This window comes from Martes martes, assembly GCF_963455335.1.
Source record: "Martes martes genome assembly, chromosome: 3".
Classification (NCBI taxonomy): domain Eukaryota; kingdom Metazoa; phylum Chordata; class Mammalia; order Carnivora; family Mustelidae; genus Martes; species Martes martes.
Genome location: NC_137890.1, coordinates 138574973 through 138599703, shown reverse-complemented (window position 1 = coordinate 138599703; position 24731 = coordinate 138574973). Strand labels below are relative to the sequence as shown.

General features: G+C 35.2%; 1 protein-coding gene across 10 annotated transcripts in view; it reads left to right on the top strand.

Annotated features, from left to right (window-relative positions):
• Positions 1-24731, top strand: part of TANK (TRAF family member associated NFKB activator) — a 94564-nt gene that overhangs the window by 44941 nt on the left and 24892 nt on the right. For 6 of the 10 annotated variants that reach the window (XR_013966531.1, XM_080798299.1, XM_080798298.1 and 3 more), the window contains 2 exons: positions 15034-15142; positions 16418-16536. Coding sequence is in view for 9 of the 10 variants with exons in the window: in XM_080798299.1 (XP_080654425.1) it covers positions 15034-15142; positions 16418-16536 (228 nt within the window). In the remaining variant the exon portion in view is untranslated. Of the gene's footprint in view, positions 1-15030; positions 15143-16417; positions 16537-24731 lie in introns of all 10 variants that reach the window. The other 4 variants (XM_080798296.1, XM_080798294.1, XM_080798297.1 and 1 more) reach the window with 1 other exon arrangement.

Below are 24731 nucleotides of genomic sequence, written 5' to 3'. Positions count from 1 at the left end.
AAGAAATCACAAGGGAAATTAGAAAATATCTTGAGACAAATGAAAATGAAAACACAGCATATTAAAACTTATGGGATACAGTAAAAACTCTGCCAAGAGGGAGGTTTTTAACTGTAAATACTTACATTAAAAAGAAGCAAGATCTCAAATCAATAACCTAACTTACACCTTAGGAAACTAGACAAGGAAGCACAAACTAAACCTAAAGCTGGAAAGGAGGAGATAGGGATTAACAGTCACTTAAAAGTTCCGAAAAAAGAATGCGTAGTACCCAGTGGCTTTATGGTAAATTCTGCCAAACATTCAAAGAGGAACTACCAGTAGTCTTTCTCATACTCTTCCAAAAAATTGAACAAGATGGAAAATTTCTTAATGTACTCTATGAGGTCATCATGACCCTCATACCAAACCCATACACAGACATTGCAAGAAAACTGCAGACCAATTATTTTTTATGAATATCAATGCAAAAATCCTCAACAAAATGATAGGAAACCAAATTCAACAGCATATTAAGAGGATTATACACCTTGACCGAGTGAGATTTATTCCTGTAATGCAAAAGTGTTTTGGCATAAAAAACCAGTCAATGGAGTACACCACTTTAACAGAATGAAGGAGGGGGAACTACATGATCATTTCAATTGATAAAGAAGAAGCAGTTGACAAAATTCAGACCCTTTTAAAACCTTTTAAAAACACTCAACAGGGGCACCTGGGTGGCTCAGTGGGTTAAGCCTCTGCCTTTGGCTCAGGTCATGATCCCAGGGTCCTGGGATCGAGCCCCACATTGGGCTCTCTGCTCCACGGGGGGCCTGCTTCCTCCTCTCTCTCTGCCTGCCTCCCTGCCTGCTTGTGATCTCAATCTGTCAAATAAATAAAATCTTAAAAAAAAAATCCATCTGAGAAATTAAAAAAAGAAAAAAACACTCAACAAATCAGGAATAGAAGGAAATATTTCAACATAATAAAGGCCATTTATGAAAAACCCCCAACTAACATAATACTGCACAGTGAAAAACTGAAGTATTTTCTTATAAGATGGGAATAAGACAAGGATGCTCACTTTTACCACCTTTGTTCAACGTAGTACTCGAAATCCTACCCAGAGCAACTAGGCAAGAAAGATAATATCCAGATTGGAAAGTTATATATAAAATGATGTCTATGTAGAAGACCTCTTAAAGATTCCACCAAAACCTGTTAGAATGAATAAATTCAGCAGAATTATAGGATACAAAATCAATACACAAAAATTAGTAGGATTTTCTATACATTAACATTAAACAATCTGAAAAAGAAATTAAGAAAATTCCATTTTCAGTATCATCAAAATAAATAATATACTTTATATAGTATAATTAATATAGTTAATATAGTATATATTGATATACTTAATAAACTTATCCAAGTAAGTGACAGACTTATACACTGAAAATTACAAAACACTGCTGAAAAAATAAAGATATCAACAAATTGTAGAAAACTCTGTTCATGGATTGGATTTTCCTTTCACCATATACAAAAATTAACTCAAACCAGAACCTAAATGTAAGAGCTAATATTATAAAACTCTTAGAAGAAATCATAGGGAGAAAGTTTCTTGACACTGGATTTAGCAGTGATTTCTTGTATACGACAACAAAAGATTAGGCAACAAAAGAAAAATTAGTAACTGGACTTCATCAAAATTAAGGCAGCCAAGGAATGTGAGAAAATATTTGAAAATTATATATCTGAGAAGGGATAGATATCTAGAATATATAAAGAAACTCTTACAGCTCAACAGCAACAACAAAACCCAAATAAAAAATGGGCAAAGCGTGTGAATGAACATTCTCCAAAGAAGTTGTAACCTGTAAGTACGTGAAGTGATCCTCAGTATTATTAGCCATTGGGGAAATGCAAATCAAAACCACAATGAGATGCAAGTTCATATCCATTGTATTGGCAAAGATATGGAGAAGTTTGAATTCTTGTACATTGCTGATGGAACTGTAAAATGGTATAGCCACTGTGGGAAATGTGTGGTATTTCCTCAAAAAAATAAACATAGAATTACCATATGACTCAGCAATTCCACTTCTGGGTATATACCCCAAAGAAATAAAAGCAGGGACTTGAAGAAATATTTGTATAACCATGTTCATAGCAAGCTCATTTATAATAGTCAGAAGATGGAAGCATTCCACATGTCCATGGATAGGTAAATGGATAAACAAAATGCAGTATATACATACAGGGGAATTTAGCCTTTAAAAGAAGGAAATTCTGACACGTAGTACAGCATGGATGAACCTTAAAGATACTATGCTAAATGAAATAAGACAGTCACAAAATGACATATAGATGTATGATTCTACTTATAAGAGGTACCTAGAGTAGTCAGATCATAGAGCCAGAAAGTAGTAGGGTGGTTTCTAGAGGCTGAGGGAAGGGAACAGAGAGTTAGTGTTTAAAAGATACAGAGTTTCAGTTGAGGAAGAGGAAGAAGTTCTGGAGATCGTTGGTGGTGATGATTACACAACATTGTGATATACTTAATGCCACAGTATTAAGTATAATACTTAATACTGGGACACTTAAGATTGGTTAAAATGGCAAATTTTATGTATGTATTTTGCCACAACTTAAAAAAAAAAATGTGTTGCAAAGAAAAAAAGAATTGGTGTAGCCTGGATTCTCTTACTAGCTGTTTTATTGCTGTTCATCTGTTTGTAGAAACTCACCAGCCTTTTACGACTTAGTTGTTCATACTCAAAGCCAGTTCTCTCAGTGTTTCTGTGAAAAAGTACAATTCAAGAACTCAGTTTAAGACTTCTGTTTAAGAAGTCAATGTGCTACATCCATTTAAGAGCATTCTGTCAAGCAAAGGCATACAAGTATTACAAATTAGTGAGAGAGACAATTCAGATAAGGGCACGTAAGTGATTTTTAAAATAGTACTGACTTAAATTACAAAAGTAACACATGCATATTGAAAAAAATACAAGTAATTCAAGATATACAGAGTATAAAGTCATTGTTCCCTTACTTCCCAGGGGTAAGCATTGTTAGTAATTTGTGAATCATATTTTTTGAAAAATAGGATGGTGCTAATCTGAAAAAGATTAAAATTTTTCAAAAATGTCTTTTATCTTTGGGGCACTTGGGTGGCACAGTCAGTTAAAGGTCTGACTCTTAGTTTCGCTCAGGTCATGATCTTAGGGTCATGAGAACTTAAGCCCCACATTGGGCTCTGCACTTAGCAGGGAGTCTGCTTGATACTTTCCCTCTCGGGGCGCCTGGGTGGCTCAGTGGGTTAAAGCCTGTGCCTTCGGCTCAGGTCATGATCCCAGGGTCCTGGGGTCGAGCCCCGCATCGGGCTCTCTGCTCAGCGGGGAGCCTGCTTCCCTTCCTTTCTCTCTGCCTGCCTCTCTGCCTACTTGTGATCTCTGTCAAATAAATAAATAAAATCTTAAAAAAAAAAAAAAAAAAGACTTTCCCTCTCCCTCTGCCCCTCCCCACCATGCAGGAATGCACAAGGGTGCACGTGCTCTCTCTCTCCTCCTCTCAAATAAATATATTTTTTGAAAATGTCTTTATCTTCACATTCATCAACACTAAGATTTATCAAAGTTTATGTTTCCCAAAGTGCTTTATACAGTCATCTGATTTAATCATTATACCAATCTTATGAGGAAGTATTATTTTCATTTTTCAGATGAGGAAAAGGAAGTGCAGAGAAGTGAAATAACTTGCTCACAACCATGTATCTAATAAGTACTAAAGCTGGTAGAACTGTGATTTGAAAAAAATCTGGCTGACCATAAATACATATCTATAACTTATTTGCCTAAAATCTTCAGTAGTCTTTCAGATTCATACATAGTAGGGCTACCTCATTCCATTTAATGGCGGACCATATCTCTTGTACTACTTCTTCCTTAAAACATTTTTTTAACATTCCATATAGCATGTTTGATTTTTCTCGTTTCTTCTTGAGTCCTACTTCCTTAATCTCCTTTTTTTTAAAGATTTTATTTATTTATTTGACAGAGATCACAAGTAGGCAGAGAGGCAGGCAGAGAGAGAGGAGGAAGCTGGCTCCCCGCCTAGCAAAGAGCCCAATGTGGGGCTCGATCCCAGGACCCTGAGACCATGACCCGAGCCGAAGGCAGAGGCTTTAACCCACTGAGCCACCCAGGCGCCCCCTTAATCTCCTTTTTAGGTTTGTTCCCTACCACTGGGCCAGAATATTTAGTTTTTCAAGACTTTCTTCACTTCTTATTTTATGTTCTTATAGGAACTGTCTCATCTTTTCCTGTAATTTCAGATACCTGTGACAATGACTCCTAAATTTATCTCCCTACTCCAGTCCAGATCTGCCCTCTGAGCTCTATACCCATATATATAACATTGTTACTTGGAAGGATATTAAACTGAATTCCCAGACCTTCACTAATTTTTCCTCATCTGTATCATTTCAAAGGAGTAATGAGTTTTACAAACTGCTCTGGAGAATTATACTGCCTTTTATTTATCCTTAATTACCTCACTTAAATTTCAAAGAATGATTCCTCATTCTATTATTAGCATCCTATTATTGATCATCAAGTATATTTACTTTCCCTGGACCCTAAGTAGTTTTTCTTTTTTAGTTCCATACCAAATTTTCCATTGTTGTACCTAGACACTCTTCCCACCATGTCATTAAATTGTATTAGAATCTCTCATTTAAGAACATAACTGTTCCTACCTTTTCCTTCTAGGATAGCCTGTACTCTACTCCATACTGAAATGTCATGTAACCCCAGATAATGCTGAACCAGTTGCATCCTCCTCATTCAATCCTTAAATTTATATTACATCATAAAACAGAAAGGAAAATTATCATTCACTGAATGAATATATTTTACAAGTTTCACATACTTCGTGTTTAAATCCTCCTAGCCTGGCATAGTAGATATAGCCCATTTTCAAATGAAGAAACCGAGACTCGGAAATAAGTTAATTTTTTTCAGTCAACATGGCAGAATGTATACTGAAACTAGGTTTATCGGAATCCAGATTTATTTTACTAATCTAGCTAAATCACAGCCCATTCCAGGTATTCAAACTGTTCTTCCCCTTACTATGAATAACCTATTTTAGGTTCCTCTTTTCTTGGATAAATCCTTACTTTGTGATTTATACACCTCTTAGGAAAAGAGACTTGAGTATAATGCTTGTTATTAATTTTTCTTTCATTCATCCTATAACTTATGATGTCCCAGGTACATAATAAATGCTAGGGATTCAAAGATAAATAAAACATAGAGCATGAACTTAAAAGGTTCATAATCTGATATTGCGTATTCTATATGTTGCCTTGTATAAGCATGCATATGTTACCCATGCTAAGAGGACTTTTGATTGCTCCAAAGTAAAGGGATATTTTAATCACAGTAGCCCCTGACATGGACAGCTTTTAATATGCTTACAGAATAAGAGAAGAAACTCTTATATAGTGCTGTGGTACAGTTGGCTTGGTCCTTGAATTAGTTACTGTACCGGATAAGCTGTTAACAAGAGACCAAGAAATACTGTGCTTAGATAAGATAGACGTTTATCCTCTCATGCGGCCGTCCAGAGGTGAGTAGCCAGGGATGATAAGGTAGCTCTACCATCCTTAAACGGTGGTTTCCCTCTCCGGGGTCACAGTGGCCATTCTACTTTGTTAACATTTCCCTGCCAGTGAGAACAGAGAGAAGCATGGAAGAGCAGATAGCTTTCTTTTAATTATGCAATTCAAAATTTGTATAGGTCACTTCTGTTCACATCCTGTGAACAGAACTTAGACATATGGTCATATGGCTGTAAATACATTCTCAACTGGATGACCATGTGTCCAGGTAAAAGTCTGTATTACTGAAAGAAAAAAACAAAAATAGGGCGCCTAGGTGGCTCAGTCATTGAGCCTCTGCCTTTGGCTCAGGTTGTGATCCCAGGGTTCTGAGATTGAACCCCCATTGGGCTCCCTGCTTAGCAGGAAGCCTGCTTCTCCCTGTCCCATTCCCCCTGCTTGTGTTCCCTCTCTCACTGTGTCTCTTTAAAATCTTTAAAATAAAAGAAAAAACAAAAATATATATGGAGGAATAATTAGCAATCTTTGCCACATCTTTTGACTGACTAGGCTAAAGTTGCTGGAGAGTATCAAATATCACAAGAGTCCATAATGTGGGCTTAAAATATTTAATCAGTTTTATTACTTATACCAGGTTGCTTCTCATCCATTTCTGCCACTGTTCTGTGGAAGAAACCAAACACATTTAATAAAGAGTTAGGTATCCTCTCTTGCTTCTGTGGCCATCTTTTTATGAGAAAGATCAGTAATAAAATAAATAAAACATTTTGAAATTTTAAAATTGATTGCCATTTAAAATCAGATTACCATATTTATAAATGAATTAAGTTTCAGAAAACTTCCTACAGCTAATCTCCTGCTTTTCCCAAGATCTTTGCATTATGTAAAAAGAAAATGGGGTGCCAACAGGGTGCCAATGGGGTGGCTTAGTTGGTTAAGCAGTTGACTCTTGATTTTGGCTCAGGTCATGATCTCAGGGTCCTGGGATCAAGCCCTGCATTAGGCTCTGCACTCAGTATGGAGTCTGCTGGAGATTCTCTCTCTCCCTCTCCCTCTGTTCCTCCCTCCACTCATGCACCTTCTTCTTCTCAAAATAAAATCTTTTTTTTTTTTTTTTAAGATTTTACTTATTTATTTATTTGACAGAGAGATCACAAGTAGGTAGAGAGGCAGGCAGAGAAAGAGGGGGAAGCAGGCTCCCCACTTAGCAGAGAGCCCGATGTGGGGCTCAATCCCAGGACTCTGGGATCATGACCTGAGCCGAAGGCAGAGGCTTAACCCACTGAGCCACCCAGGCACCCCTAAAATATTTTTTTAAAAAAATTTTTAGAAGGAAATGTGGAATATAACATACTTGTCTCTTCTTGCCAGTTCTTGTTTAAAAGTGAAAATTCAGGGATGCCTGGGTGGCTCAGTAGGTTAGGCGGCTGCCTTCGGCTCAGGTCATGATCCCAGCGTCCTGGGATCGAGTCCCACATCGGGCTCCTTGCTCCACAGGGAGCCTGTTCCTCCCTCTGCCCCTGCCTGCCACTCTGCCTGCCTGTGCTCTCTCTATCTCTCTGACAAATAAATAAATAATAAAAAAATCTCAAAAAAAAAAAAATCTAGTTGTTACTGAGGAAAAAAAATAATTATTAAAAAAAAGGTGAAAATTCAGCAATGTCTTGTATACAGAGGTAGAAATCTCTTAATTATAAGATAGTTCAGGTGCTTACAAAGAAAATTCCCTTTCTTTGTACTGCTGAGAAAAGTGAACGATACAGAATATTTAGAGCCATCTCATTTACCAAGAGCCTTACTGACTAACCAATGAGTCTAAGATGAAATCCTCAAATAAGACTAAATTTCACCATGTATTTTTTGTCATAAATTACAGATCCAAACTTTTTTTTTTAAAAGATTTTATTTATTTATTTGATAGAGAGCATGAGCTGGGGTAAGGAGCAGAGGGGAGGGAAGAAGTAGACTCTCCCGCTCAGCAGAGAGCCTGATGCAGGGCTTAATCCCAGGACCTTGTGATCATGGCTTGAGCCAAAGGCAGATGCTTAACCAACTGAGCCACCCAGGCGTCCCAGATCCAAACATTTGTCTGACAACAAATGTTAAGCCATTAAGGATTGTTTTGTCAGATTGCTTTATTCATAGTCTTGACCCATCTGAAATGTAAAGTGTTAGGGTTATGTTACCTCTAAAAGCTTATAGAACATGTTTTCTAGGGTTGTATGAAGGCATAAAATTCCTTTTTTATAGGTACTGTTTTATTTAATAATGCCTTTACTTTCACTTAAGATGTGAGTGGCTTCATTGTTTACCACTCTTCGTTTTTTCCTTTCTTTGGTCCCCAAAATTTCTGTGTAAAGTGTCCATGGGAATGGAGTAGTTGTCACTTGTTTTTTTCTACAGAAGCTACTGGTATCAGAATAAAGATGCTTCTGGCCATTTCTGATCGAAGTTGTATTTCTTCTATTGTACATTGTCAGTACTTTGCCATAGACTTATTTTCTTCCTATCAAAATTTAAAATATTTGTGTCCTTTGTTCCAGGTTTTTATTTCCAGAAATATGTCCTGTCAAAACTTTAGGCAGGTATGCTAAGATACAAATTCAAGAAGATCCGTTAATAATTGGGAATGTTTAAATTACGATGTTCATTCAAAGTTATTCTGAGCACCTACTCAGTGTATTATATCAGGAACTGTTCTAAGTACTGAGTCCACAATGATAAGCATACATGCTCCCTGCTTCATGGAATGGTGGTATATCTAGTAAAACAGAGACTAGTCAAGAAATCTCATAAATGTAAATTTTCAAACTCTGATAAGTATTAGGAAGAAAAGTAAACTGCTGTTAGAACATGTTAGGGACTTGACCTAATCTAGGAGGTCAGAGAACAAAGTCTTTATGAACTGACTTTTGAAAGGGCAGGGTTGGGGTCCTTTGCAGGTATAAGGACGTGTGTTATAAAGACTCATTGGCCTAGAAGAATTTAAACTATAAGGGAAATGTGCAATGAGAAGAATCAGGCAAGACTGTGTAGGGGTTTTAGAGGCTATATTAAGGATTTTTGGTTCTGTATTTTGAAAGCAGTAGAAAACTGTTAAAGATATTTATGGGGGAAGGATGGGAGGACTGAATGGATGTTATGATTACCAAGCAGTTTTGCAAAACACAATGACTACAGTTCAGAGAATGGATTGGTTGATACATTTAAGGCGTATAGTGAGGTTATTGCAGTAATTAATTAAAGTAAGTTAATTCTTGAATGGTGATGGCTACGTTGGAGATAAAAAAGTGGGTAGATTTGAGAGAGATAAGATTAAAATTGATACTTGGTAATGGATTGACTATAGAACAAGTAGATATGAAGGATTGTTACAGCTTTCTCGATAGATAGTAGATATGTGGGTAGATAAGTAATGGTGCCGTATACAGAGAGAAAGTGCAAAGGACTTGATTTTGCAGGGAACTGGGGTGGCAGGGAGAAAGAGAAGTTGGGGAGAAGAGATCATCAGTTCTGAATATGTAAAAGTTGAATTGCTTTCCCAACAACACTTGGCCACATAGATCTAGAGGAAAGACCTAGAAACCTCAGAGAAGAGGTCTGGGTTAGAAGGAGAAATTTGAGAGTCTCATGTATAACTTGCCACTTCAGATGAGATGAAGGAAAGAGTATTTAGCAAAAAGAGAATCTTGGTAGAACTGGATATACTTACATGATATGCCACAGTGGTTATTTACAGACTTGGGCTTTGGTGGTCAGGCAAACCTAAATTCAAATCCCAGCTCCACTGCCTACTGAGAAACATTGGGCAAGTTACTTTGTACCTCTTTATGTTTCTTTTCTCACCTATAAAATGTGGGAGATAATCTATTCAGATTTTAAAATAGTTCAGTTTTTGAAAAGTAAGATACATATATATGTGCACAGAAGTTCTGAGAGGGTACATACCAAAGTGTCAGTAATTTTCTGAGGAGGAATGGAAGTCACAGTTAAGGAAGAGACTCACTTTTACCTTGTACATACGTGGGGTTTTGTTGTGGAAGTGATGGTAGACATTTTGTTGTTGTTTTGCATTTTCTCAACAAATGTGCTGCTTTTGTAGTTTTTAACAGCCGTTAATTGGTCCTTAATCATTTTTTACTATTTTTTCTCTTCGTAAACTTTGAACAACTGGGGTTCTTGGTTTTTTTTGCTTGACAAAATGTTTTTGATTCAATGGAGGTACCACACTGCTTTCTCAGAAAGAAACTCCGGAGTCCTAGGTTACAATGAACTAGAAGAAAGACTGAGAAAACTGGCTTAGAGCATGGGGAGGTTATAAGTCTGGTGACATATTATCCGTGTTCATTGGTAATCAAGGCTTTAGTTAATGGATGCATACACTGCATACTATGCTAACAGATACTATATAGATATCTTGCTCATTATTAAAGGAAAGGAACTAACATTTGCAAAAAGCTTATTATGTACCAGATAATTTATACACATTTTCTTCAGTTCTTCAGGCAAATACCATTTTCATTTCAGAAAAAAAGAAGCCAAAGCTCAAAGAGACTAAGTAAATTAATCAGAACCAGAACACAAGATCATAAAATAAAAATAGTTTGTCATTCTTTATCATTTGGCATGCTGAGAAATTGGTGGCAGCACTGTCACTAAATAGTAGATAATGAGATTGATTATCTGATCTGTCAAATTGCAGTCTAGGTAATTTTTTATGGGACTGGGGACCCTGGGGTGGGGGGAATATAACTAGGTTATAAGAAAATACAGCAGAGAATGGTTGAAGAATAAGCTGTGTAAACCAGGATCTCTGAGTTGTTAATCCTATACAGTCTCTCTTTTTTTTTTTTTTTACTTAAAATTGATGTCGATATTTAGTTTACCCAGAGTTTCAAGATAAGGTAGTTTGTGATTGAAGTGTTACATATTGGAACAGTTGTTATTTAATTGTCTTACTTCATGAACTGTGGAGTTTCCTTGTTGAGAGCATTTGTGATAGCCTTCTTTAAAGCTTTTGTTCTCTTTGTTAATCTTGGAAAAGTCTGAAAGGTTTTTAATTGAGATTCTTTTTTTAACCAATTCAGTTTGTTTCATTCCTATTGTCTTTATACCAGAAGAAAATAGGGAAACAATGGTATTTTTGAGAATATTGGGATTAGTTCTTGAGGATGAAAAGAGATGTTTGAACTTTTGTAAGTATCATTGATGACGAAGGGCACTTGAACTTTTGTTCCTCCATCTAGGAAATAAGTGCTTTGAGAAATACAAAAAATGACAGTTTTCAGTGTCAGCAGTAGGAAAAAAAAATTCAATTTATAGAACTCTTTTAATATTTATGAAACCCATGAAAACTTGAGCAGCTGTATATCCAAAATTGTAGAGAATATGCTGCCTTAGTTTTGAAGATGAATTGAAATTTTCCCTGGATAAAGGGACAGTTCTAAAGATAAGCTTTGCTTTGTTTATGACCAGGGAAGGAAGGACATGTATGGACAACCATTTTTAATAAATTTAAAATGAGTACTGTATTGATCAGCATTGTTTTAAGTTTTGCTTTTGAACACTAAGAAAGACTGCAGAGTACATTATGGCACAAGTACCTAAGTACCTGTTTACCTCTTTAGATGCTGGTAGACCACTTGTTTTGCTAGTCTTTGGAATTGGAAGGCGTGTCAAATACACAGAAGCCAGAGTCATCTTGGCCAGATGGTGTTTGATACAGATGGATGGTTAGTTGTCATGCAGATCTCCTAGTTGGTAACTTGTTGCTGCCATCTGACTCAAAGAATCATTCACACACACTGGCTGTCAAAAGCATCTTCTCTTCTGTCTGTTTTAGCTGTCATCTCTGTGCTCTGTACAGAAGTGTTGACAAGACATTGCTGTTGTACATTTTCAATGTGGTTGTTAGTGATTTTTCTGTTTTGTAAGGTCTTTGATAGGGCTGGAATCTACTTGGTTTGTAATTGTATTGTTTTTTTTTTTAAATACTGTGACAGTAAATTATCTGACCTTTAAAAAGGACTTTTCAGGTTGTAAGTTTATTCAGATCTGTTCAGTGAACAAAAGCATTTAATAAAAAGAAAAAAATCTTACTGTTTCAGTTTATATATATAACAAATATATATATATAAAACAAATAAATTTAATTCTGCTGGTTATTTCCCAATTTGATACAATATCTTCTTTTGAACTTTCCCTCTCATAACCTTGTGGTCAAAATCTTTATACTATTTTCTAAATATCAGTTTTCTTTTCTTGAATTGGTACTTTTTTGCTAATGGTATAAGCTTCCCTTTTTCCAAAAAAAAAAAAAACAACTCAATATTGCCTATCTTTTGTGTCCATTTTTCAAACTTAATTTCCTTTCGTCTTATTCACCTACTGACCTGTCTCCATTTCTCCTGTTTCCTTTATAAAATATAAGCAAAGCCTTTTCTCCATTCTTTCAGGTAACTTCTGAAGTCATGTCTATTTCTCTGATACTTAACAACTTAATTAACAACTTAAAGTCTATTTATTCTACTAGTATTTACTGAGCATCTCAACATTTGCCAGCCACTGTGCTGTATTCTAGAGATACCAGAAGAAAATAGCCTCTACCCTTGAAGAGGTCATAGTCTAAAGCAAAATCAGAAATATAATTAGACTAGAATACTATAATTGCTATAATGTAAGTATGTGTAAAAAACAGTAAAAAAACAAAGACCATTGCTATTCTTTTCCCCCTGCTGAACTTCCAGAATATCAGTTTTTAAGTTATTACAGAGTTTGCTGGAGTTTATAAAGTACTTTATTAAGTAGTTTAAGACGTAGTTCAAAACTTCAACTTTTGGGGCGCCTGAGTGGCTCAGTGGGTTAAAGCCTTTGCCTTCGGCTCAGGGGATCGAGCTCTGCATCGGGCTCTCTGCTCAGCGGGGAGCCTGCTTCCTCCTCTCTCTCTCTCTGCCTGCCTCTCTGCCTACTTGTGATCTCTGTCTGTCAAATAAGTAAATAAAATCTTAAAAAAAAAAAAAAAAACCTTCAACTTTTTTCTCAGCCAATGAATACATTTTCAGCATTATTCCTTTACTACACTATTTTATATGTAGGTGTGCTAAAATATGTTTCTAAGCCAGAGACTAAAAGATGAATATTACCTGGTAGAACCTTTTGAGTTGGGTCCAAAAGAAAATACAAGTCCTTTGGTTTTCCATGAAGGTGGGGAAAAAAAAAACACATAGTAGAAGGAGAATGAGCTGAGGTTTGAGTAACTTACACACTTCTTTTTTTTTTTAATTTATTTATTTGACAGAGAGAGAGAGAGATCACAAGTAGGCAGAGAGGCAGGCAGAGTGGGGGGGGGGGGAAGCAGGCTCCCCGCTGAGCAGATATCCCAATGTGGGGCTCGATCCTAGGACCCTGAGATCATGACCTGAGCCGAAGGCAGAGGCTTTAACCCACTGAGCCACCCAGGCACCCCTTTACACACTTTTTCTGGGCCTATCTGTGATTGCTAAGTTTTCTGTACTGGTTACTTAATGTTTAGATGGTAAAATATTTTTACCTATCAAAATGTAATGAAAGAATGGGCAATTATTGGTCACTGTTTATGAAGAGCTTTGAGTTCTTTGGAGAAAGTTGTAAATACGCAGAAGTAGATACTGAAGAAGTAACATCAGCATGTTTGCTGATTCCTCAGCCTGGTAGTTCTGTGTAGCCCAGGTAAATTTAAGCTATTACAGAATTTGCTATAGACCTTTAAATCCTTTCAGTCAACCTACTCACTCTAGGGTTTTGATTATAAAGTTATATGGGAATAAGATGTCTTGTTTTAAGAGGTATGGCCCTGGTGTTTAAGGTTTTGTTCTGAGATTCATAACCACAGGTCATATGGCCCAGATGGACACACAACATACATTCTTCTATTTATAAAAATAAAATTAGGCTTCTTTTTCTTTCTAACTTGGATTCTTTATTTCCTCCTTTTTTTCATCAAGGATGTACTATGTATAAGTTACTTTGCAGAGTTCTGTGGGGGGTATCAAGTTATATAACACTACTCTCAGGCAACATGCAAAGATAACAAACCACTTGAGTTACTTAGCAACTCTGTCAGTTATTCTTGTTTGAAATGTATTACTATAAAATTTCACCCTTTATTTGGGAAAATGTGGTATTTTGCTTTAATTTCATAAGCTAATTTATTTTGGGAATCTAGGAACAGCTGTGTAATTTATAAAGAACTTTAAGCTTATTGGTCTCTGAAAATAATAATTTCACTAATTTTGAACTTTGATAAAAATTGAATTCAAAATCAAATATTTATTTTTTTAAGATTTTATTTATTTAAGAGAGTGAGAGAGCACAAGCAGGGAGAGCAGCAGAGGGAGATGGAGAAATAGGCTTCCTGTTGAGCTGAGCAGGTAGCCCAATGCAGGGCTCCATCCCATGACTCTGGGATCATGACCTGTGCTAAAGGCAGATACCTAGCCAACTGAGCCACTCAGGTGCCCCTCAAAATCAAATATTTAGTATCTACTGAAGAACATTGTGAGATTATTAGGACCCTATTTTACATCCAGGGAATTTACAGTTTAGTCATTTATTGTTGCACAAATGATAAAAATTGATAAAGAATTCTCTATTATTGGTTGGTAATATATTTTTAAGGCTTTGTACTAATTTGGTCATTGTAATACAACATTTTCATATTTGCTTAAAGGTTTGTTAACATCTGTTATTCTCTAATGCAAACTGCTATCTTCTTTCATTGCTTAATTCTCACAACCATTGCAATAATATAGCAAGATGAAAGGGTTAAAAATATAAGGGAAACTATGATATTTAAGATATCCAGTAAGAATTAACCACATATTCTCTTGACTTCATAAAACTTAATCTGAGAAAAGAAGTTTCTGATCAATGTAATTTTATAATTTGTACTTAACTCCTTTGATTTTCATAGGGTCTCAGTATGCTACTTCCTTTGTGGTTTTAAACTCTACATACAAATTCAAAACTGTTTATTTAAAAACAATGAAACCTTAACATTTTTTAAGTTAATAGGTATTTTTATAGAATAATATAGCATCCATTTTGTCATTCATGCTTTTTTGTTGTTGTCATCAGGGACTGAATTCTAAATTATAATTTTTATTCTAACCGAAGAACCAAGAAACCATACGTTGAACTATTAACCGAAATTTCTTTAATTAAGATGATTTTTTAAATTTTACAGTGTTTTAAGGGTTTTAAATTAGTGATGTTTATAATGACTATTAATACACTGTTGGAACCAGTTTTTAGTTCACAGATAACATGCTCATTACCTGGGAATGGCAGTAAGGCAGCTTGTATCTATATGTAATTAATTATTAATGGACAGTAAATGCATGTACATATCTGTCAGTAAATATCAGGCTAACTGGTTTTTATGTCAGCAGACTGAGAACTATGAGCAGAGAATACGTGAGCAACAGGAACAGCTGTCACTTCAACAAACTATTATTGACAAGCTAAAATCACAGTTATTCCTTGTGAATTCCAGTCAAGGTATGTTCATATTAATTTTTTATGTATTTCTTGAACCTCTTAAAAAGAAAAATGGAAATCAAGTTTTTCTTTTTTATTTCTCCATTGTTTCTCAGTAATTCTGATATTTTAATAACTTTGGCACAGTTACATATTTTTATTTAAGAAATGGATACTTGCAGGTTATGGGGAAATGAACATTCACATATACTATATTATAGAACTTTAAGTTGATGAAACCTCCTAGAAGACCAGTAAATAGGAAAAACTTTCTTAAATATCTGTGCCCTTTTTTTTAAGGTTTTTTTTTTTTTTTAATTTATTTATTTGACAGAGAGAGAGAGTGCAGGAACACAAGCAGCGGAAGTGGGAGAGGGAGAAGCAGGCTTCCCATGGAGCAGGGAGCCCAACATGGGGCTTGATCTCAGACCCTGGGATCATGACCTGAGCCAAAGGCAGACGCTTAACGACTGAGCTACCCAGGAGCCCTGATTGTGCCTTTTAAATGAAAAATTCAAGTCCTAAAAATATGTCATAGAAAATACTTGTTCAGGAACTCAAAGACATGTATATAAGTATGCTTATAACAATATAATTTCTAATAATGAAAAAATAGAAATAAAGAAGTGGTCAACAATTAAATTAGTCACATAACGAACAGCTATGTAGCCATGAAAAAGTGATGATAATAGATGTTAACTTACTAACATAAGGCGTATTCATAATATATAGAAGAATGAACAAAGCAGGATAAAAAAATATATATAATTTTATGTGTGCAAAAAATTCTTATTTGAATTTATATGTATAGAAAAAGAAAAACTGCGATAAAACATAAACCAAAATGTTAATAGGAATAATTCACAGGTCATAAAAGTTGTGGGCAGCTTTTATTTATTTATTTTTGCCATGTCTTCCCTTTCTAATTTTCCTAGAATAAGTATGGGGTAGTTATGCAAATAATTATCTTAAACAAGGGATACATACCTGGAAATATGGCTTATTAAAAAGTTTAATTGCTATTGTTGATACTAAGTTGCAAAGAGCTTCTAGTTTTCTAAATTCTATGTATTTTTTAACACCACTTATTTTGGGAGTAGGAGTTCTGTGTATTTAGTGGGAATGAAAAAAATCTAAATGGGAATATTTAAATTGTCAAAGTAATTTTCTAAAGATTTTTGAAGCTCATAGTTTAAAATCTCTTTAAGATTAGGGTTTCTGGTTTGTTTTTATTTTTCCAGGTGCTACCAAAAACAGGGGTTCTCTACTTATATCCAAGAGGTTTTTGTCTTGCAGATAACAGTTTTGGCAATGTTCCCCTGCTTGAAGACAGTGAAGCAAGGAAGAATAATTTGACTCTTGAGCAGCCACATGATAAAGTAAAATCAGGAATACCAAGAGAAAAAGAATTAAAGGTAGACTGCACTGCTGGTTTATTCCCTAAAGGAAATAAGAAATGAGAAATCAGGTTCCACAGACTTCCTGAATTATTCAGTCAGTATTCTGTCAAATTTTGGTGGGCAGAAGCAGGGGAGAAGGTGGACAAGATCTTTCCAATCCTAACATTACTTCTGCAAAAAGCAATATTCAGATGCTGATACATAACACATCTTGTTTTATTTTCCTGAGGTAGATCCACAATTGGAATTTAAACAGAAATTCTGTTTATACACGAACAAATAACTTACATGTTTCTAAATAGAAGCACTATTTCCAAGTAAAATAAAGGCTTAGGTTTGTTTCATGTTTCCTGGTATTCTCTTTCCTGTATCACAGGCATTTAACAAATAAAACATTTAACTAAAGGTAGATAGTAAGGCATAGATGATTCTGGATTAGAAACAACACTGGTTTTTTTCTTCAATTGCTTATGCTTAATTTTTTTAAAAATCCACCTAACCAGCTTAAGCAAAAAGAAACAGTATAAAAGGAACATTCTATATCTGCAAGGAGATATATAGAAGGATGTCCAAGCTTCATTGAAACAATATAAAAAGGAACGTTCTGTACCTGCAAGGAGACATATAGAAGATGTTCAAGCTACATTACTTAGAAACAGCTTAAACATCCATCAGTAGCAGAATGATAACACCTTTACATGAAACACTTTAGAAAAATTAAAATTAACTAAATATATATTAGTATGCTTAGATTTCAGAAAGTGTTGAATAAAAAGTAGAAATTATAAAATGATAAAATGGGAATAATTTATGTAAATTTTTAATACAAAATGACATTATTTATAAAAACATAAGTATGTAGTCGAAGTGTAAAAACATGGACAGGAAAGTTACACCACTTTTTTAGAAAAATGATCACCTCTACAATTGGAGAAAGAAGAGTGTGATTCTAGAAGGGAATAAAGAGGGCTTCAGTTTTATCTACAACTTTTTTTTTTTTTTTTTTTTTTTGAGGAAAGAGCTGAAGCAAAATGTTAGCACTTGTTAAATCAAGGTAATGGATATACAGATGCATTTTTCTACCTCTTTTTATGAATCATTGAAATGTTATGTTTAAAAAGGAATTTTTTTAATGAGTTAGGTTTTAGTAGCATGAAACTGCTTTTGAATAAAATAATATCTCCCAGTAAATGAGGATTCTTAACATCCACAAGACCAAGTAAGTCAAGAATGCTCTGTTTCTTTTCTTCTAGGTAAGGTAGAAGGTTTTAGCTTTGTGTGCTAAGATTATTCAGTTACCAGGCCCATAACTAAGACTATCTTAACTTGTTTTCATTTAACATCAAATATGAGAAATCCAATCTAGATACATTTCTATGTATAAAAATTTTAGAATGGTAAGTTCTCTAAAGTATCTCCTATTTCATTTTTTTTTAATCATTCTTGTTTTTTTTATTTGGATCATTCATCTCTCCCCCTCCCCTTTGCAGTTTCCATTTATCTGAAAATGCTGGTAAACACAAGAAACCCTGGCACTGGAATATTGTTTAGGTTTATTTTGCAAAAATAAGATTCAGAAACAGTGATTCTGACTTCTGAAATGCAGTTTTATGATTGGGTCTATTATAGTATATTACAAAATAATTGAACTACTGTAAAATGGCGACTTACAGATTTAGTGCTTAAGTAAACTATCATTCTACTTTCCTGTTTCAGGGACTACTAAATATTATTTACCATTTACCATTAATCTTTATTCAAAATTCCTATATTCCAGTTATAACATTTCTTTGAAGATTATTATCTAGCATCTCTAGTTTAAAATATAGAGAAGGTATTTTTTAAAAGATTAGTCTTGGTTAGAACAAATGGGATGGTGTAAAAGGCTCTTAGATATGTTAATAATTTCATTTATTTTCTATTTGATTAATTTGTCATTGTTCATGAAAGCTTTAGAGTTTATTTTTCAGTCAGTAAGTGTTGACTTCAACAGAATTCTTTTTAAAAATACATTTGTTTTATTTTTATAAGATATCTTTTGTTTATAAAATATATGTCTAGATACCTGGGCTAACGTTAAATATAAGTAACAGAAATTATGTCAGACATGGCTTATCTCTTAAGAAATAATGTTGCATCAATTGTAACTTTAATTTGTAGACAGACAATGGAGGGAAAAAAATAAAGTTCCAAGTAAGAAGTAAATCTAAATTCAGTGAGTTCTCATAATGATCTTTACTAGTGGGAGAAACATTTACCTGACAGCCACGTATTTAATACTTTGACTAACTTATCAACTTGGTCTTCTTATACTGTAACCATTTAATAAGAATAAAAATTAACTGTCTTATATTTCAGCTTTCTTATCTTTATATATCCAGAGCCAAACTGCTCATGAGCACTAAATATATAACAAATTAAAAAGAAGAGTAAATATATTCTAAAAGAATGAATAAATTGGATTTATTGAATATTTGAGAGCTGGCTGTATATTGTAAAGTTAGGCTTCATTTAGAAAAATACTGCCTAATTAGGTAATTAAATTAAAATCTTTTCAACTGGCATATATATTGATCTATACATACTGAGTTATAATTAAATTTACTTTTAGTTAATACAAGGGAAATCCGTTCCTAAAGAACTTCAGTTTTGGATATATCAGGGTTTTTCCAAAATGAAGAAATATATTGGTTATCAGTTGCAATTTTATAAAAGTATTCATCTCCATATAAAGACTGCAAGACTGGGACGCCTGGGTGGCTAAGTCGGTTAAGTGGCTGCCTTTGGCTCAGGTCATGATCCCAGCGTCCTGGAGTCCCACATCAGGCTCCTTGCTCGGCAAGGATCCTGCTTCTCCCTCTACCACTGCCTGCCATTCTGCCTGCCTGTGCTCGCTCGCTCTCTCTCTGATAATTAAACAAAATATTAAAAAACAAAACAAAACTGCAAGGCATGGTGCAGAAATGGCTAAGATAAATGTATAGTTCATTTTTTTTCTATTTTCAGTATACTTTTATAGTATCAGTCTTCTTAAAAACTGAATGATTTCCAGAAATCGCATTCCCAATCAGTTAGTTGGCCTAGCCTCTGTAATGAATTACTAAGTTAATAGATATGCTTTGAACCAATAACACAAAGTTACTGATCACCCATAGTCATTTCCTTCAGTTTTGTGAGTGGTTTGAGGATTTGTTTTCTTTAGACTATATATTTTGTTCAGGATTTGGTTAGGATATTTGACAGGGGAAAGCCCCTTTGACATTATGGTGAATAACAACTTTGAGTGCCTTGGCAGATGAGACAAAGAATGGAGGAAAGGGGTATATTGAGGAGAAAGAAGCTCTTTTAGAAAATTTTATTTGGGAAGCATGAAATTTATAGTTTAACCTCTGTTCATGGTGTTCCTACACAGAGCATGCAAGGGTCCTTTGACTTCTCAAAGGACATAAAGAAGTCAAGGGGTGCCTGGGTGGGTCAGTCAGTTAACCGTCCGGCTCTTGATTTTGGCTCAGGTCATGATCTCAGGGTCGTGATATCAAGCCCTGCATTGGGGTCCATCCTCAGCGGGGAGTCTGCTTGAAATCATCTCTCCACCCTGCCAGTGCCCCAGCCATGCAAGCACACATGTGTGCTCTCTCTAAAAATAAATCTTTAAAAAAAAAAAAAAGTCAAGACAGCAGAGCCTGTATAATTGAATGACCCTTAGTACTCTGTTTATACGTTCAGAGCATTAGGAGAAAAGTACTCCATTTAATGAAAACCTGAGTTTCACTTCTTTTTTTTTTATTGGCGGGGTTGAGGGAGGGGAGCAGAGGGTGAGAGAGAACCCCAAGCAGGCTCCATACCCAGTGCAGAGCCTGACACTGGTCTCAATCCTACATCCTGAGATCACAACCCTAGGCAGCATCAGGAGTTGAACACTTACCGACTGAGCCACCCAGGTTCTCCTGAGTTGCACTTCTTGTACACCACCATAGTTTGCACGGTCTTTCTTGATGAGACATTATTTTGGCAAAGGGGTCATTGCATCATCCATCATACAATAAAGTACCCCAAATTTTACCCCCAAACTTACCAGCTTAAAACAACAAATATTTATTATCTCAACGGCCTGTGGGTCAGAAATTTGAAAGTCACTTAGCTAGATGGTTCTGGTTCAAGATCTCATGTGATTAAAGTCAGGACATGGGCAAGGGGTTCAGTCATCTAAAGGGTTGGTGTCGTTGAAGGACCCACTTCCAAGATGGCTCACTGACATGACTGTTGGCAGGAGACTTCTCCTTGTGGATCTTTCCTCACAACCTGGCCAATAACTTCTTCAAAGTAAAAAAGTAAGAGATCCAAGAGCGCAAGAAGGAAACCTCAGTGCTTTATATGACTTAGTCTCTAATAATCACATACCTTTGCTTCCACTTTATTCTGCTCAGTAGAAGTAAGTTAAGAGATGCTCCAGAGGCAAGGAAATTAGCTCCTCTTCTTGAAAGGAAGAGTACCAGAGATTTTGTAGATGTATTTTAAAAGTATCATGGGATTGTAGATTGTGGTATACAGAAGAGGGTACCAAAGATCATGGGTGTGGGTGTAGTATTTAATTGATATGACAAATACTAGTGAAAAAAAGTAGAGGACCTTGGCAGAATTTAATAGTAAATTGAACTTCCTGAATCTTATCACTGTTAATCTCAGAAGAAAAAAAATACCATAGCTTCTCCTCTTAAGAACAATTTCAAAAACTCTAAACATGAATGTAGACTTTCCAGAGAATAGCTGAGCAGTGTTTTAAAGAACCAAGAAACTGTTGCCTGTTGTTACTCTTTTCTTGTAGCCAATTTTAAATTGAAAATATGGGAGCACCTGGGTGGCTCAGTGGGTTAAAACCTCTGCCTTCAGCTCGGGTCATGATCCCAGTCCTGGGATCAAGCCCTGCGTTGGGCTCTGCTCTGCAGGGAGCCTGCTTTCCCCCCTCTCTCTGTGCCTGCCTCTCTGCCTACTTGTGATCTCTGTCAAATAAATAATTAAAATCTTTTAAAAATTTTTTGAAAATATGTAGGAAATCAAATAACACAAAAATATACATACTTATTCTTCACAAAATTACTGTCTGTTACTTGTAGAACGCTATTGTCAAACATAGTAACACATCATGAAGGCAGTTATTTAAATAACAAATTGTCTTTCTTAATTTAAATATAAATTGGTATTGTTTAATTCACTTTTTTAAAAGCCAGGATTGTAATACACTGGGTCACTTTTAAGATCTTGGAAATAAGAGATTTCTGTAATTCTGCTTCAGGAAAGCACTTCAGTTGCCAAACTAAATTCTATTCTAGCTGCCCAGGGTTTAACAAAAATTGTTTGCTCTCATCTTTCGATCCTACTTTTTGTTTTTGTGGAAGTTACACAAAAGTCTGGATAGAGTATTTGGATGCAAGAAAATATGTAGAGAGCAATAATATAGAATACGTAGAAGAATTTGGTAATACTGGTAAATTCTCTTCACTCATTCATTAACTGGACTGCATATGTACCTGACATTGCAAGCCACTGGAAGAACAAAGATAATGCCCCTGCCATCTGGCTTAAAGTCTTGATTTAGTTAAAAAAAAAAAAAAAAAAACTGACACTACTGATTGTTGTAAAGTCATTTCAGAGTTGAGGATCCAGGATACAAATTATAGTGTGAGCTTATTTGAACTTCTAACTAATTATTTAAATAGAGCTCGTGTGTTTATGTATCCAAAGAGCTGATTTTTGCTTTATTTTTGATTTTCTGCATATATATATCTAGTTTATTCTTTATATATGTCTTTTTTCATCTGACTTACATGCTCGAAGCAAAAGTATAAAAATACAGAGAATGCAGTTGTTACTGAAAGATACCAGTTAGACAGTTGGCACATTTCTAATGTTACCTGTCATTATGATTCGGTCAGAGGATATGGTAGCTTTGAGGAGCACAAAGATTTTGTGGGTTTAGAAGAGTGAAACAGTGATGGCGCTGTGGAGCTGCCATCAGTGCTAACAGTAAGGAAATCACATGCACTGTACCTGGCAATTCTAGTATATACAGAGGCTCTGTCATGTTTGAAGAAAGCTGATGTCTAAAAATTCACTTGTCAGTCACTTAGGTGAGAAGTGTTTGAACTCCTCCTATTTGCCTAGTCTTGCTAGTCACAGACAGGAATGCCAAAAAAAGAGGAAGACAAGATCTATCTCCTTTAAGGAACTGTATAACCTAGTTGGAGAAACAAGGATTTGGAGACGCTAAGCAGTAGCAAACATTATAAGACAATGTGAAGTCTTAATTTTATGATAAAATGAAACATTATAATTTTATGGTACAGATAAAACATGTAGGACCTTAATTTAAAAATAAAAATTCCTGGTGAGCTGAAGGTAGGCTTGCAGGGACTCAACATTTAGTTCAAGTAGAGAAAAGAAAACATATTCTTAAATGCATATTTTTGGTAATCTATGGAGATATGTAGAGTTTCTGCAAGATTTTAATGGAAAAAGAATTTCTAGGCAAGAATCAAAATTATTACAGGCCACTTTGGAGAACATTATGTAAACTGAAAGCTGGGGTGCCGGGCTGATTCAGTCAGTAGAGCATGTGACCCTTGATTTTGGGGTCATGAGTTCAAGCCCCATTTGAGTGCCAAATTACATACATAGATACATACATATATACATAAATTAACTAAGTTAGCTAAAACTGGGGGTTTTGAAAGAGCATTTCATTTACTATAACCTTTTTAAAATGACATAATCATGACTACAGAAGACAGAATGCTCCCTACCATTTTGTTACTTTATTCTATAGATGGTACTTCAGTGAGAGGCATTGCTGTGTTCCTCTAGTTGTATGTATGACAGTTTCAGCGGGCAGGTTATGAACTTTAACCCCGCTTTACTCTCTGGACTTTTGTAGCTTATAAAAATCCTAGCTTCACAAGTCTACATCTTGGACAGTATCCCCATTCTTGAACTGTTCATTTGTCATATACACTGGATTTCAGATACAGTGCCCACTTAGGATCTCTCTGAGTTTAGGCCACCTGTAGTTTCTCACTTTTCTATTTCAAGTCTCTTAAACTATATTTGTCAAGTTGCCATATATTGTCCAAGTACCTGGTTTTATATGCATTATAAAAGCTTTATAGTAGACTATTGTGATTATGAATACCTTGATAGATGTTAATGTCAATACATACAGCAATTTTTGTGAAAATGTAGCTGATAAAGCCTCCCATCTATAATTTTAAATACTGCTCTAACAACAAAACCATAATATGAAACCAGTTAGGTTTTGCAAGAAGAGCTCTTAAAATGGAACTCACAGCCTTTCCCCCCTTCCTTTAGCAGGTTAATATCTGCAGCCATTAATAATTTGGTTGGGTTGATTTCTTTTTTTAGCTAAAAGGTATATAGAAACCTTTTCAGATTTCTCTTCTTTGTGTAGATATTCTGTTGAAATACCTTATTTTGGGATGTCTGGGTGGCTCAGTTGGTTAAGCCACTGCCTTCAGCTCAGGTCATAATCCCAGGACCGTGGGATCGAGTCCCGCATCGGGTTCCTTGCTCGGCAGGGAGCCTGCTTCTCTCGCTGCCTCTGCCTGCCTCTCTGCCTGCTTGTGTGTACTCTCTCTCTCTCTCTGGCAAATAAATAAAATCCTTAAAAAAAAAAAAAAAAAAAAAAAAGAAATACCTTATTTTGGGGCATAAGCATCTGACTCTTGATCTCAGCTCAGGTCTTGATCTCAGGGTCATGAGTTCACCCCCCATGTTGGGCCCCACACTACGTGTGGAGCCTACTTAAAAACAACAACACCTGTTTTACCTTACATATATTTGTTGCTCACGCAGACACTGCTGTATTTAGAAATTTCTATTTTAGTCCATTAAAAACTGCAAGACCAGTCTGTATCATGTACTGAACTGATTTAAAATAAATATGCATGTTTATTTAAAAAATAGATTGTCATATGTTTTTCATCATTTGAATAAAAGTTAGAAACCAGACCATTAGTCAAGATATGTAGTAACTATCAAATGATTTCTGTGACAAAGTCAAATTTGGTTTACATCACCTAAACAGAGTACCTTTTCTAAGAGAGGAACTTGAAATAAATTCATTTATGTTTTATTACTCAACTTGGTTAAAAAAAAGAGTTACTGTATTCTTTTGATGATCAATTCTCTCTTTTCAT